The 15,266-nt window shown below is 30.3% G+C and overlaps 2 protein-coding genes across 9 annotated transcripts in view; both read left to right on the top strand.

Annotated features, from left to right (window-relative positions):
- LOC127732686 (ninein-like protein) overlaps window positions 1-15,266 on the top strand; it is a 64,566-nt gene that overhangs the window by 20,170 nt on the left and 29,130 nt on the right. For 5 of the 8 annotated variants that reach the window (XM_052241857.1, XM_052241858.1, XM_052241854.1 and 2 more), the window contains 5 exons: window positions 7,900-7,999; window positions 12,228-12,400; window positions 12,667-12,941; window positions 14,520-14,592; window positions 15,105-15,247. In XM_052241857.1, coding sequence (XP_052097817.1) covers window positions 7,900-7,999; window positions 12,228-12,400; window positions 12,667-12,941; window positions 14,520-14,592; window positions 15,105-15,247 — 764 coding nt within the window. Of the gene's footprint in view, window positions 1-3,038; window positions 3,318-3,434; window positions 3,455-6,556; window positions 6,696-7,899; window positions 8,000-12,227; window positions 12,401-12,666; window positions 12,942-14,519; window positions 14,593-15,104; window positions 15,248-15,266 lie in introns of those variants that run through there. The other 3 variants (XM_052241859.1, XM_052241861.1, XM_052241860.1) reach the window with 3 other exon arrangements.
- LOC127732696 (galactosylceramide sulfotransferase-like) lies at window positions 196-2,649 on the top strand. Its single transcript, XM_052241872.1, has one exon. It carries the CDS (start codon window positions 379-381, stop codon window positions 1,639-1,641), a length of 1,263 nt encoding a protein of 420 aa, XP_052097832.1. The 5' UTR covers window positions 196-378; the 3' UTR covers window positions 1,642-2,649.

Genomic DNA, 15,266 nt, shown 5'->3' with positions numbered 1-15,266 from the left:
TTATGCTTACTTAAACAAATGGGGTCATGAATTTGTTGATATAATGTGAAAACAGATAATCTTTATGGATTCTTCCATTAGAATTCATAGTATCTTTTATAGAAAGAATAGTTATAATTTGTAGTAAATATCTTTCAGTAAATAATATTTGACAAGTTAAAGAGCAATATGTTGCCAAGTCAGAAAGTTCTCTTTTGTTTTTGAAAGACTATGAAAATTATGTTTTGGAGCATTCATTGTGCAAGACATGTCCCACGTCTGTTGTTAGTTCAGTTTGTTATTATAACAATGATAATCAGATGATATGTGATTGATTTCAAATATCTTATATATTTGGCCTAGTCATAGATTACAGATATAGCTGATGTATCTGAAAAAATGATCATCACAGGCCGAAAGTTTAACAAAAGTTTTATACTTTTTATGAAGGCATTGCTTATAGGTGCTGGTTTTCAACTTCTGTTGTATGTTTATGTTGCAAATTTCACCAAAAAGGATTATATTTCAACGGAAAACCATTATTCTGTTGGATCTGAATATAGAATGGAAGTTTGTACTGAAAAAAGGAATTTTGTATTTATAAAGTGTATGAAATGTGCTACGGAGACAATGGCAACCATCATTAGGAGATTTGGATACAAACGTGTGCTTAACTTTGTCTTACCTGTTAAAAATAATATTTATCTTGGCTGGCCATACATCATAGAGAAAAGTGACTATAGGCCATCAAAATGGCCATATAATATAATCTTTGAGCATTCTGTATATAACTACAGTGTTATGTCAGCTTTAATGCCTAATGATACAGTGTACTTCACATCAATAAGGGAACCATGGAGTAGGCTTGTGTCTTCGTTTCAGTATTTTCACATAGGGGATATAGCTGATGTGCCTGCAAATAATTTCACAGAATATGTTAGAAACATTGAAAAATACGATAAAGTATTCTCAGATCCTATAAAACATAAATTTCGAGGTTGTATTCCAGATAAGTTTTCTCTAGTTCAGAACCTACAAGGACATTGTTTGGGCATGCCACTTGGTTTTCCTGAAAGGAGGAGGGATATTTCTAAAAATTTGACTGCGATAAAAGAGTATATCAATCATATAGAAAAACAATTTTCTTTGGTCATGATAGTTGAATACATGTATGAATCATTGATACTTTTGAAGAGAATGATGTGCTGGTCGTTACAAGACATTCTCCATCATGTCAGCAATGTATTAGGTGTCAAACAAAACTATATAAAGGGAGATAATTATAACATGTATAAAAATTACAGTCACGTAGATTTTATAATTTACGATCATTTTAATGCAACATTTTGGAGAAAAGTGAATGGACAGGGTCAAGATTTCTTTGATGAATTGGACCACTTTAAATTGATACAAATGTTAATTAATCAATTCTGTTTTGTTGAAGGAAATACTAAACCAAATGGCAAATTTCTGACGATTCCAAAATCCAGATTTAATGGTGAATTTATTTTCACATCAGATGAATGTGGTCTTATGAGTAGATATTTACTCATTGATTTGAGGGAACAGTATGATAGAGTAGAACAACCAAAGAAAAAAGATATAACAGGCGAATGGGAAGAACCTCCTCGAGGATGTTCTTATCCTATACCTGAACATTAAAATAAAATTTATAAGATAATATTCATCTTCATCATTTTCTGTTACTTGTGACTTAAGTTGAATTGGTACTTACTTGTTATAGCTTTTAGGAGGGTCAGATTGAGTTTTATTTATCACTTTGTGTTGTCATCTTGTATATTAACTTTTTTTTTTAACTCTTTGCACCTGAACCCACTAAATTGAATCCAAGCTAGGCTGTACAAATTTCTAGAGTGTGAAGCCTTCAAAGCTAAACTCATGACACAAAATCAGAAGCAAAAGCACAGCACTTTTATTTCTGTTCATCGTCTCATCTCAATGTCACAATGAGGCCTTCAGCATGGAGCAAGAACTCTCAACACACTGTAAGTTCAAGACAGCTCCTAGTACCACAAAGAAAATATGAACTGATACTGAAAGTTTATACATCTCACTATTTGTTACAATCAGTATTTGGGATGATGATGTCAAGTATGTAGCTTCATTTAAAGCATCATGTCTTAAGTAAATATAGTCATTACTGTTAGAAACACAATCTGGTGGTGTTTTTGCTCTTTTGATTCATGGTTTAGTAATCTTGTAAGAGTTGTATATTATAAAACTTTTAATGCTAATTCAGGGAAGCTGGTTTATAGGGTACCATATCTAGTTAGTTGAGACGGATTACTTTATTCCAACATACAATCGTTTCCAGTGCCCAATTTTTCCTATCGAAGGTCGTGGTTTTCTCCGGGGCACTTCGGCTTCCTGCCCTTCATCAGGGTGGGCCAACTTTGTAGAACCTAAATATTGGATTGATTATTAATTTTTTCTTGTCCTGAATATGGATCCAATAGTTTCCACTGGATGTTAAACAAACAACAATTAATCAATTAGAATTGTCTTGTAATAGATGAATTCAGCTTATCTATGGAATTATGACTTTCCAATTTTCCTAGATAAATTATTTATATTACTCATGCAACTCCACCCAGGTACAGAATCTCTGAGTAGCTGTAAAGTTAGCATTATTATTTATACTTGATTCATTACTGATGTCATTAGAAGAAGTAATTAATAAAAATAATAGAATCATTAATCAGTCAGTTTAAAATGATTTCTTTTTTACACGATAGAATCTATTGCATATTACATGTAATTGTATAATGATGGACCCTAGAGACTAAGTATGAAAATTGTATAGTAAAACACTCTGGAATGTTTTTATTCAAATTTCAATGAGACTGGTATTTAATTTTTAAATCGCTTGCTATTTATTTTCCTTCTTACCAATACACGTTAAGGAAACAATTTATTTGATACCTTTATAGAATCTGAATAAAAAGATTGAAATGACGAAGATTTCTTTTGTGTATTGCATTTATAAACAAATTTAAATATCTCCGTTTGTAAATATTGATCGTTCAGCAGATCAATATCGTAATTTTCCTGACTTCTGTGTCATGTTTGTGTGGGATGTTTTACTAACATTTCAATCAATGAAAACAACATAAACTGTTTTTTGGAAAAAGATGACCACTTGATTTAGTTTATATTGAAGTTTTGTTATGTTTTTTTTGACAACCATCTGGTTTGTTGATAGGTGACTTGATAACATGTTGACATTTTCTATAGTGAGTGATATTTAAAGTAAATTTTGTGATATGGGGAGCCGAGAACAAAGGAGACCATATCGAGAAGCTTATCTTAACAGACAGGTAATAACTTTTATTTAGTGTAAGTACTTCTTAAAACTTCAATGAATGACCATATTCTTGTGAATTTATTGCTATGAAATAAAGGGAGACTACTGCCAATAATTATTAGGAGTTCCAGATAACAAAATGTTGCAATGGTAAGATTTTTTGCTTTTGTTTTTTTAAATTTCTTGTTATTTTGTTTATATGAAAAAAATAAACTGAAAATTTTAATGGTTGGTTAATAAGATATGTCAAGGATCTAAATCAGAACAATTTCAATTTAATATTTAATAAAATTCTGTAAACTGAATTCTGAATTCATTTATGTATTTTATAGTCTTTAAACTACTCATATTTCCTTAACGATTCCCTGATTCCTATTTTTGGCATTTATTTGAATATATTTAGGGTTCTTTTATACTAGAAAAAATAAAAATATTAGAATAGGCAAAAAGCAAACAATGGAAAAAGATATTCTGATAATTTATTAAAAAAAAAAAAAAATATCAATTCTAAGGGAATTATTTGTCAATAAACAGAAACCCAACAAAACAAAACACAAAATATATCAAGAGAACAACATATTATCTTCAACAATAATAAATATCTATACCGTCTATTGCCTTAAGTCTAGACAAGTTTTGAATCTAACAGTGATTACTTGAGATCTGCCATCTACATCAAATATTTGAAAGGATTAAATCACTAAGATATAACAAAGCATTTAAACTAACAAAGTTCCTGGCTTGACACATCCATACGATGGCCTATAATTCCTTACATCCACTTCATTTGAACTCTGGCGGATAGTTGTCTCATAGGCAATTATACCACATCTCCTTATTTTTATATTGACATTTTTATGACTCTGTGGCGGAGGGGGCATAAGTTTTACCCTTGTCAGTCTGTACGTCTGTCTGTCCGTATGTACGTCCCAAAATTAGTGTCCGTTCTCTAGCTTTAGCTTACCTCAACCAAATGTTATAAAACTTATACACGATACTTATTATCACCAAACACAGATCATGGTTGAATTTGGATGGCGTCGCTTTCACCATTCTCGAGTTATGTCCTTTTAAAATTTAAAAATTGCCTCTACCAAATGTTATAAAACATTCTTGAGTTATGTCCCTTTGTAAATTGAAAAATTGCAGAATTTGCTGTATATGTTCATTTATTTCTAATTGCTTCCTTTATCCCAAGTTATTTCAACATTAGATTTTTGGAAAATGCATATACAGGCAGACAAGCTTCAGAGCAAGGGATGAATTACAGAAATCTAACATTTGCTATAGATAGCATGCTTTATAGTTGTTTAACACCTAAAAATCACAAATGAGTTTGTATTCTTGAAGAATTAAAAATCAGTGAATTTTTATGTATAAATAATTGATAAAAATGCAAAGTTCAGATAGATCATATTGTCGAAAGTACAAATTCAATTTTCCTACTTAAAATAACAAAAATTTTGATACATATTTGTGAGTGGGAAATATTGAGCCCATGCAAGTACCAAATCAATATTCACAAAAGAGCTACTGGTTATATAGAGAACAAATATAATAAATTATTTAGTTGGTACTGGATGCACTCTTTATTTCGGTTCAAATCTATTTGAAAATTTGACCAAAATCTTATGTGGTATTTTTACATCAAGATGTATAGAAAAACAAATTTTGTGTGTTTAACTGTACCCACTAGCATACCTGATAAATGTTATAACAGAAACAGTTTCACATATAGGTAATAAGACTAAAGCAGTTATAATGGTTTGTCTTACTTTTCAAAATTAGGGGTAAATAAATCAAAAACATAAGTTTGGAAAAATAAAACTATAAAACATTTTAGTCTAAGAGCACAAAAATCAAATGGGCCTGAAAATAACAGCAAAAAATTGTCTATGGTCAACTTTTCCAAGGGAGTTGCAACCTTAGTTTTAACATGACATAATAACAACATTTATATGTGATGTGAATGATCTGAACCCTTGTCCCTTGTTTTACTGTGGATTCATTTTCATGGATACCAATTTTCAAGGATTGAAGAAAAAATGTATTTCCATGGATTTTTGATTTGGTGGTTTTGACAAATTCTACATACTAGCCTTTTAGTAATTTATACTTCTTTGAATACTTGAATTCCTGGCTCACCTTCAATGACATGTGTATGAAAATTAGTACCCCAAGAAAAATAAGAAATCAACAGAACCTCAACTTGAAAAAAAAAAGGAAATATAAAATTAAAAGTTCAAATTTCAATAAAGCATAAGGTTTTACCACATCCTGTCGTTTATAGAATTAAGGGCGATGGATTTTAGTTCTCATAAAAGAGACACGTATAGCTAGTGAAGTTTTAAATGGGAAAATCATAAAAATTTTCTGAATGTTTCATTGCTGCTTCTCTTTGCTTCAAAAGTTTGAAGCAGTTATAATGGTTTTTCTGACTTTTCAAAATCAGGGTTAAACAAATTAACAACACATTTGGTATTGCTGTTTGTTTGTTAACATAAATTGATAAAGTTTTAAATGTCATACCTCAGTTGATGGTATAGATAGAAATTTTAATTTGGATTTTATCTGTAATGTTTACTGGTATTGTGTGGATTAACACTTTGATAATACTATATTTATTGTGCATGCAAATACTAATCCGGTAGACTATGTCCTAGGCATGTAAAATTGTTCATCTATCATCATGAGCGATTGTTTGAATGTCATGTGTTCCATAGAAATGTGCGTCAGTGGTTTCTTATAAGAGTTTTAAAAAAAATTTGAATATTTAAAACTTGAACTTTTAATGTATTTGTTAAAATTTAATTGAAATGGCATGCACAGACAAGGGCAGTACGTAATGATAGATAATTTTAACTTTGCAATGAATAGTCAGGGAGTGCTTTATTTATTAAGTGGTCTAGAATTAAATTTGTGGATTAATTTTCTATCAAATTTACGGATCATTCAAAATTAATTTAGTAGTCAGCACTAACAGAACTTGTTATTAAAGGTTACGAAATCTGGATTAAAATAGTTCACCTGAAAGTGAACCAAATTTGAGCTGTATTATAAATGTTTGTCTTTGATGGCATAAGACTAATAATAATCACTGTAAAACAGCTTAGTAGATCACAAGGTCTTGAACAGAGATTTATATTACCTGATAAAGGGAGTTAATTATGTAACTAATTAGTGTATTATGTGACTTAATTATGAAAAGTGGTCACAGTTTTGTGTCCATATTTGATACTATGATGACATTTGATATCATATTTTCTGAAAGTGTTTAAAAGTTTGTGACTATACAAAGTGCACTGATTCCAAAAAAGACATTTGTTATATCATTTCTTCAACTAATTGTGGTTTCATATCAGACTGTGATAAGATGTTTACACTAGGACATGTAAGTAACAACAATTTAGTAAATTAATGTGGTAATCAGTGTTTCTTGTTTCTTTTGTTTTGGAGACAATTTTCATGTTTTAAGAATTGTTCCTTTTTGCTTCAGGGGAATTTTTTAAATTTGAGTCAAATATGGAACATATTTGCTATGCTATTCCTTAATGTAGCAATACACTTAAAGAATAACTTCATTTGATAGAATTTAATCAAACTATTTTGACACTTACATTTTGTCATCAAGGATATTGAAAATATCCAATATATGTAGTAACGAAAAAGAAATTTTTATGAAGAGTTTTGTATTATGATATGATCCTCAATATATGTATGTGATGTATTGAAAGGAAAATCAGGAATCATAATCAATGAACATGAAAGAATAACTTCATTTGATAGAATTTAATCAAACTATTTTGACACTTACATTTTGTCATCAAGGATATTGAAAATATCCAATATATGTAGTAACGAAAAAGAAATTTTTATGAAGAGTTTTGTATTATGATATGATCCTCAATATATGTATGTGATGTATTGAAAGGAAAATCAGGAATCATAATCAATGAACATGAAAACATGACATATAGAGGAACAGAAAAAATATATTGATATTTTACACAGTAATACTATTAAGACTATGGCTTCTATCAAAATCTAAGAGTGAAATCAGGTGTTCCAGAAACATATCCTGCCTTAGCGGGTGATAACTATGATACCTATCCAACCTTTTCCCATTCAGAATACCAATGGACCAAAACAATTATGTCATGCTGTAGTTGTACACTGAGGGTTGTATCAGCACCATCAGTCTAGGCTTTTAAAGTTTCGGTGACAAAGCTGACTTAAATTCAAATAATTTAGGGGGAGGAGGTCGTTCATTATGCACATCAAATCCATGGCAGTATAATCAGTTCGTTGATTGTGGCTTTTATCTGGCAGAAGCAGAAGCAAAAGTTTAAATTCATTAATTTCTTATACTACTGGGCCTGATTTCTCTAAAATTCTTGTGTTACAGTAAGTCAGTCACTGAATTTTCATTCTAAACAAGTCTCAACTCATTAAAATTTCTAAAATTGAAAAGATGATTGCTAATCTCAATAACTGGCTTGAATTGATGCTATTTGGTACTTTGGTCTGATAAATTTACAAAAAAAATTTTACTAATCACAGTTCTCAACAAATAAACTTATTGCTTCTAATTTCAGAATGAGGCAGAGGTTCAGAAAAGAAATGAAGAACAATTTTCATCTTTAACAGATAACTCCTCTGATGAGGAGATGGAGAAAGAAACATTTGAAGATGAAGGTAAGAAAAGACGTTCATTTGGATTGCCTTTTCAAAACTATTGTTGAATTTGGCTTATTAAAGGTCGACTCTTTATACCCTACAAAAAGTAAAATTTTCATTCATCCTTTTTTCGGTAGTTATATGTATATGAAAAAGGAATAATCTAAATAATTTTGCTTAAAAACTTAAATCCGTGCAACGTTCTCAGTGCTCTTATAAATTTTTTTACTCCATTTTGAGAGGTTTAGCTTACTATCATACCAGGTTTAATCTACCATTTTGTCAAGCCTGTGACATTTATGTTGCAAAAGCGAGACATAGCGATCCTAGATTCTGGCATCGGCTCGATGGCGTCAACATTTAGGTTCAGTTTGTGGTTAAAGTTTTTTAAGACATCAATAACTTTGTCAAACCTTCATGGAATTATATGAAAATTGGATAGAAGCTTGTTTATGACCAAAATACAGTATCCAGAGCAAAATTTTTTAAATATTTATTTTCATTTTTTTTCCCTATTTTACTGATAAATGGACTTTGTTTTTTTTTACATTTAACAAGTAGATGTAGTCTTGGTTTTGTAGTTGTTTGTTACACATCAAATACTTTGTCAAACCTTCATAAAATTTTATAAACTTTTTCATGATTAAGAGACAATGTCTGAAGCAAACTTTTGAAAATATATTTTCATTTTCAGTATTTTTCTGATAGATGGACTTAGATTTTTTACAGTTAACATTTACAGACAGTCTGGAATTAAATTTTTTTGACATGATAAGTTTGTTCATCTTCATGGATTGTTATTAAATGTGGACAGAAGCTAATCTTCAAGACCAAGAAATAGCATCTAAAGAGAAAGTTTGATTTTTTTTTTAAACTTCTGTATTTTATTGATAAATGGACTCACTTTTTAAGTCAACATTACACTTTTACACTGATAGCAGCAATCGTAGGCGAGACACAGGGTTCCACGGAACCCCTTACAAATTTTCTACATAAGGAAATGAATGTGCCAAGTCAGGAATTTGACAATTGTTTTCCATTCATTTGATGTGTTTGAGCTTTTGAATCGCCATTTGATAAGGGACTTTCCGTTTTGAATTTTCCTTGCAGTTCGATATTTTTGTATTTTTTTTTTTTTGGAAAAAGCGACTGAAGCAACTGACATTTAGGCTCCTTTAAACTATTCACTTGTGATTTAGTATTCAATCATATACATTTAAACACTTGTGTGACTGAAATTTATTTATTTTGAACTTCTCATATGTTTGGGACACACATCGCTTGCATGCATGCTTATATATATTAAATTGATCAGTGTACACAAAGATTTTTTCTGAATTAAGAATAGGCATAAAATTCAGCAAGTGGTTTGAAATTTTGGAATTTCTTCAAAATGTGTTACCTTGAGGATGTCATATGACCATTGAAAATAATAAAAACATTTTCTCTGTTTGTTGTCTAATAAGCCTTATTTATAAACTTGTGTTAATTTTGACACCAATATAGAGTTTATGGTAACCATAAAGAGATCATATGACGCAAAGAGAGAAGTAACTTTTGACCTCTCTTTAAAATGAGTTTTTATGTTTCTATAAGATTAACATGAAAGGTCTACATTTTGTCTTATATTTTGAAATTGTATGACCTAAAGTTAATTTCATGATAATAGAACAATTTGTAGTGTCGTTCAATGAAAGGTTGGTTATTAAGCCACAGAAAATATTTCCATGTAAATTGTGATTATTTAAACAGATAACACTTGGAATGTATTAACTGTCCATTTAACATTTTTACTACCTAAGAATTTAAAAAGTGTTTCCATTTAAGTTGTATCCCAGTTTACAAATATTTTTAAAACTGTTTATGCTCATTGAGACATTGATTTATAACAAAACTTTGTTTCACAAATAACTAAAGTAAAATACAAAACTTTTCATAAATGCTATGTGACAATTTCAATTTATCAGAAAAATTACGAGTTTGAAGCATCTTCATTTCAAAATATTTGGAGTTATGTTGGAAAACATTTACTCAATCACTTTGTGACAGTTTGTTTTCACATTGCAATTTAGGAATAATGGAGAGGCTAAAATTAGTGATTGTTTTGGGTTTTTTTTGCATCTTTAAGGTACATATCATAAAATATAGAATTTTAAGATATGTTTTGATAAAAACACATAAGAGGTCAGGACAGTTTGAGCATAAATTTGAGCATACAAAACAAAACTTAAGAAAGAAAGACAACATCAGGGGGAAAACAAAACTTAGAAAGATGTCTAACAGCACAAGACTGAATATACCCCTTGTAAGCTAATAGTTGAGCGAGTGACTAATTTTTTTTGACAATTCTCTTTCAACTTTTATGAAAAAGAAATAAATGATTACATCATGGAAATCCCCAAAATAGTCTAATTTCTGTCCTCCCTTACACAGGTTAATACTTATTATGCAATATTAATAACCAAATTAACAGATTATATATATATCAGTAGATCTTAGAATGATTGCTATAATGTATTGACCTTTTTCTTTTTTGCCTTTGTCTCCAGTCATCCAAACTTTTGTTACTTATATCTCATTTTCTGTATGGTAATGTTTTATAATTTTAAGATTTACCATGTAAGGGTGTTTTCATTCTACCTAATCCATTTTGCCAATAGTTTGATTTTTAAGCATAACTTGAAATAGTTTAAAATTTTACTATACCTATCTAACATGGGATTTTCTTGACTTTTGATTTTTTTTGTCACACTTGGTAGATTGAACCTAATCAGTTATTTTCTATTTGTCCTTTTAACCTGTTTGCCCATATTTCTGCTTTTAATATGCATCTGAACATGAAATTTTTGTCAAAGTTGTGATGTCTTTTATATATATAAGAGTTGTTATTTGGTTTCAAGCCAATTCTACTTGGCAGTCACTTCCTGTTTGTTATTTCTTTTGAATTTTACTATATCCTGTGAATAAGAAATTTTTCATCGTCATATTGCACTTATATTTTTCAAAGCTTTTTCTTTACTTGTATTTGGAAATCAGGTATAATTTTTAACCCTTTCAGTTTTCATATTTTACCCTTGCATTCTTTGATTTTGTCCAATGTTTTGATCATTGTTTAAATAGAAAATGTTTAAGTTACTGTTACATGGTACAACATGTTATGCAACTTCATGTTTAAATTAAAATATTCTGTACTCTGCACTGAAATTGTTAAGTGAAACATTGATTTTTTAGTTTTTTATAAAATAATTGACGAATTGCTTGAATTAAAACCTGAGTGCATATTTTGAAATTAAATGAATAAATTTTCAAAAATGATTTTTAATTTATATATACAGGCTTTGTATAGATGTTAAAAATACAGCGATCCTGTTTTTTGAAATGTTTGAAAGTTTTATTGTCCACTCATCACAAAAGCTTCTTTCATCATGTATGTGTATTCTACAGAAAATGGTAATAAAATCATCTTATTAAAAGTTCAATTGTTGCAGTACTTGATAATTTGCCAATCTTTCTGAAAACAGCAGTAGTTACATCATTAAATAATAAATCAGAATGTCACAAAAGATATTAGAATACTGTGTCTTAGAAAAACAGGACCAAGTTTTAAAAAAATAAAAATTATGTTTGTAGGTTGAGTGTACATACAACAATTTTATGTGATAGAATATATTGAGTAATAGTTGTCTGCCCATTCATGACTCTGTCCTTCAGTTTGATCTTGTATATGCAGTAAAAGGTGCTCATCAAATCTTTTCACATTTAGATGATATTTCATAATTACTTTTTTACAGTTGAAGTATTATTTTAGTCTTTTTTCTGTGCTTCTATTACTTTTGGGTTCTTTTCAGCAGATACAGGCCTGTACCATTACTAGTCAATGCCTTATGAAATGCCTAGGGCAACCTCTAATGCTAACATGTATCACTTAGCCTTATATCATATTCCTTAAGTGAGAAAAGGTTTGACATGCATTTGTAAGCAATCACCTACTGTATAATACATAAAAGGACGACAGGAATAACCAAAAATATTGAACAGAGAACACCAACCACCAACATCTGACTCCTGCGATAAAAATAGATGTTTAAACATAGACAAACAATTCATCATATCAGTAGCTTCACAGTCAATCCTGCTGTTAACTAAAACAATGTCATTTCTATGAAGATTTATAATTAGAGCAAAATTCATTAATAATTGAAATCTAAAATCCACAGAATACTTATCTTAATGTTTTGTTTTGAAGGAGTGTTAAATTTAAATCTGTCGGAGCTAGAACAAGCCCAGGACTTTACAACAGGGGAGGACTATCTACGGAGTATATGGAAGACTAATGGTATTGGGAAAGATGGTTACATAGGGATAGATGAATTAAACACTGTCTGTGCATATATAGGGATGGAAGAGATGAATGATGAGGTTAGTCTTATACATACACTGATCTATGTTAGAGAGATCTGTAGACATAGGAGGTCTGTGGCTCTTCTCACAAAAAAATCTTACATTCAAAATTGATTGTAAGTTATACTGAACTGTACATGATCAGCAAGTATTTTTTTTTGGATGGCTCTTACGGTAATTCAGAATAAAAAGATGTTTTATATAATCACCAGCAGTAATTTACAACTGGTGATAAGTTGAACAGTATTTTGTATGATTCACAATAATGCTATTGTCTGTTTTAGCAACTTCATGATCTGTTTAACAAACTTGATGCTGATGGAGATGGTAAAATTAGTTTTGATGAGTTCATTGGGGGACTGTTTAATCATTCCAACATATCTACCTCATCACCGCCCAGAGCTCATGGATCTACCACACCCAGGGCAAATACACCCAGGACACACTCAGCTCAGAAGAAAGTCAAAGTTACCAGTGGTGAGGACAGGTCTACACCTTCTATAGTACCAGGCAGTGGTGTCTCTGGTGTATTTACAACTATAGATCCAGAAAATACAGGGTACGTGTTGTTTCATGAAAAGTACATATTCCATAAAATCGCTTACATAAAGTTATATACCAGTAGTGAACTGTTTTCACTGATGATTTCTTGTATTATATAAAACCTGTGTTTTTCCATTGCTTAAAACAATAGCCACATAATGTTGTTTGAGGGTGCTTTCATACCTTCTTCAAGTTTTTGGTGTCTGTCTGTCTGTCTGTCTGTCAAAATGGGAGATCATCAAATTTACCAAATATTCATTTTGTGAGTGTTAGTTTCACATTCACATGATCTTTGTTTACCTAATGCCCAGAAACAAATATTTCATGCATATTCAGGATGAGAACAAATTAGACACTGTCACTGTGAACTCACAAAAGGATACCTCTAGGTCCCACACAAATATAACTATACTAGTAGACAGACAGATGGTATGATGGACAGGGTGATTCCTATATTACCCACTCACCCCAACAAAAAAAGGAAAACAACATTATTGTGGTGGGTACAACAATACATCATTTATTAACATTCAGCAAAATGGGTTAACTGGGTTGAAGGGTAGGAATAGTATTTAATAGTGGTAAAAAATTACAACAGGTTATAACTACGGACCCTTTAATGAATTGTTGCAAAAAATGTGATTAGATTATGACACTCACCCATAGTGGGGTAAAAGATTTAACTCTCCATCAAACCAGACATGCATCATGAAGACTGGCTATCAATTTTGAGCATGTGCTACCATATATTGATTTATGATAGATACCAGGTTTATAAATTTAGTGTATCATTTGATAGTCTGTATTAATTATAATTATAAATATCTGTTTGATTAATTTACATTTAGTGAATTTCATACTTCATTCAAAATGTGTTGCATGCATTCATATCACTAAAAATCTATATAGCTCTTAATATTATCCCTGAATATGTGTTTAGGTAGTAATACATCCATGATCCTTGGCTTTCAATTTTTGGGGTATGAGCTTTCCTGATGAAGGTAAATCCAGAAAAGGGCTTTGTAAGCAACAAATTTATAAAGTGTTTTGTTTTCAGTTTCATAGACTATAATTTAAGTATTACTAAAATCATTTTCAACAAGCTATTTTTATGGTGTCAGAGAAGGATAATTGCCATTCCTATTAGAAAGCTAATTTTTTTATCATCCCATATCATCAAACAAGGTATTATAAAATTTACTGTACTAAAAAAATGCTTAGTAATATGCATGAAATATTAGAAATTAACTATGAACTAAAAATTCACATTATGGAATATGTAATTTTCCCCTTATAGGAATTTGTCAAAAAATAAAGCCTATGACCTTTTTTTTACGTTGACATATGTACATAAACACCCTTGATGTGGTCATTTTTTTCCTTTTGAAATCTCATTACGATTTGTGTTTGCATCACTGATACCATAAATTTATGATTAGATACATTATAGGTTACTACAGCCAGCTGTGTCAGTCATTTACATTAATGATATTTTAATTTTTTTCCTAACAAAACAAGCTCAATATAAAGGTCAAGTAAGACATGAAATGGGAGATAACTCTAATTTTTATCTTCAAACTTTTTCAATTGACAGGTTTGCCATGCCAGATACAATTATAGATTTTTGGGAGAAGCATAACATTCCTAATGGTGCTGATATCTTAGTGGTGAGTATTTTGTCCAAGGAATTGTTCATTCCAGTTTTGGGCAACTCAGTTCTGTTGATTCTTTCAGGACCAATTTTTGTGGTAAAAACATGATATGAATTAAAAGAGAGATAGGAGTTGTAAGTTGAAGACGGGGACAGCAACCATCAAATGAAAGGTATAAAAGACATCTAGAGGTTACGCATACAAACCCCAACACAATGCAAGTATAAATATAGTATGACAAGCTTTATGTCAACCAATGATAGAAAAGTAATGAATGAATTTAGCATAGCATATTAAAGATCAGCCAGCTACACTCTTCCCTGAATATGTTTTCACTGCTTAGAAATTTAAAATGTGTTACTTGATTTTGAATATTTTTAACTTTGGTATGTTCAGTGTAATTTGCATAGTATTTTGAATTTCTTTTCTTATTATCAAGAGACATGGATTATCATAAACAAGATCTACTATTCTGTAATTGTCAGGAATAGCTGCAGTCATAATTCCCTTAATAACTATTTTGACAGGCTTTAGGGTTTGATCTGGTAACAAAAGTGAATCTTTCAGACCTTTCACTGGGATTGGAACAAGTCCTTATCAATGCTGATGACCAGGATGCAATTTATCAAGCAGCCCTGTGTTCCTGTCAACAGGAAATCAGACAACTAAAGTAAGTTCATGATAAGTCA

Source organism: Mytilus californianus, unplaced genomic scaffold (assembly GCF_021869535.1).
Source record: "Mytilus californianus isolate M0D057914Y unplaced genomic scaffold, xbMytCali1.0.p SCAF_26, whole genome shotgun sequence".
In the NCBI taxonomy this organism is placed as follows: domain Eukaryota; kingdom Metazoa; phylum Mollusca; class Bivalvia; order Mytilida; family Mytilidae; genus Mytilus; species Mytilus californianus.
This window is presented reverse-complemented; position numbering and strand designations above follow the sequence as displayed.

Bases quoted from the DNA above. Each gene is read 5' to 3' on its own strand.
- LOC127732696 (XM_052241872.1), top strand. From the start codon at position 379: ATGATCATCACAGGCCGAAAGTTTAACAAAAGTTTTATACTTTTTATG.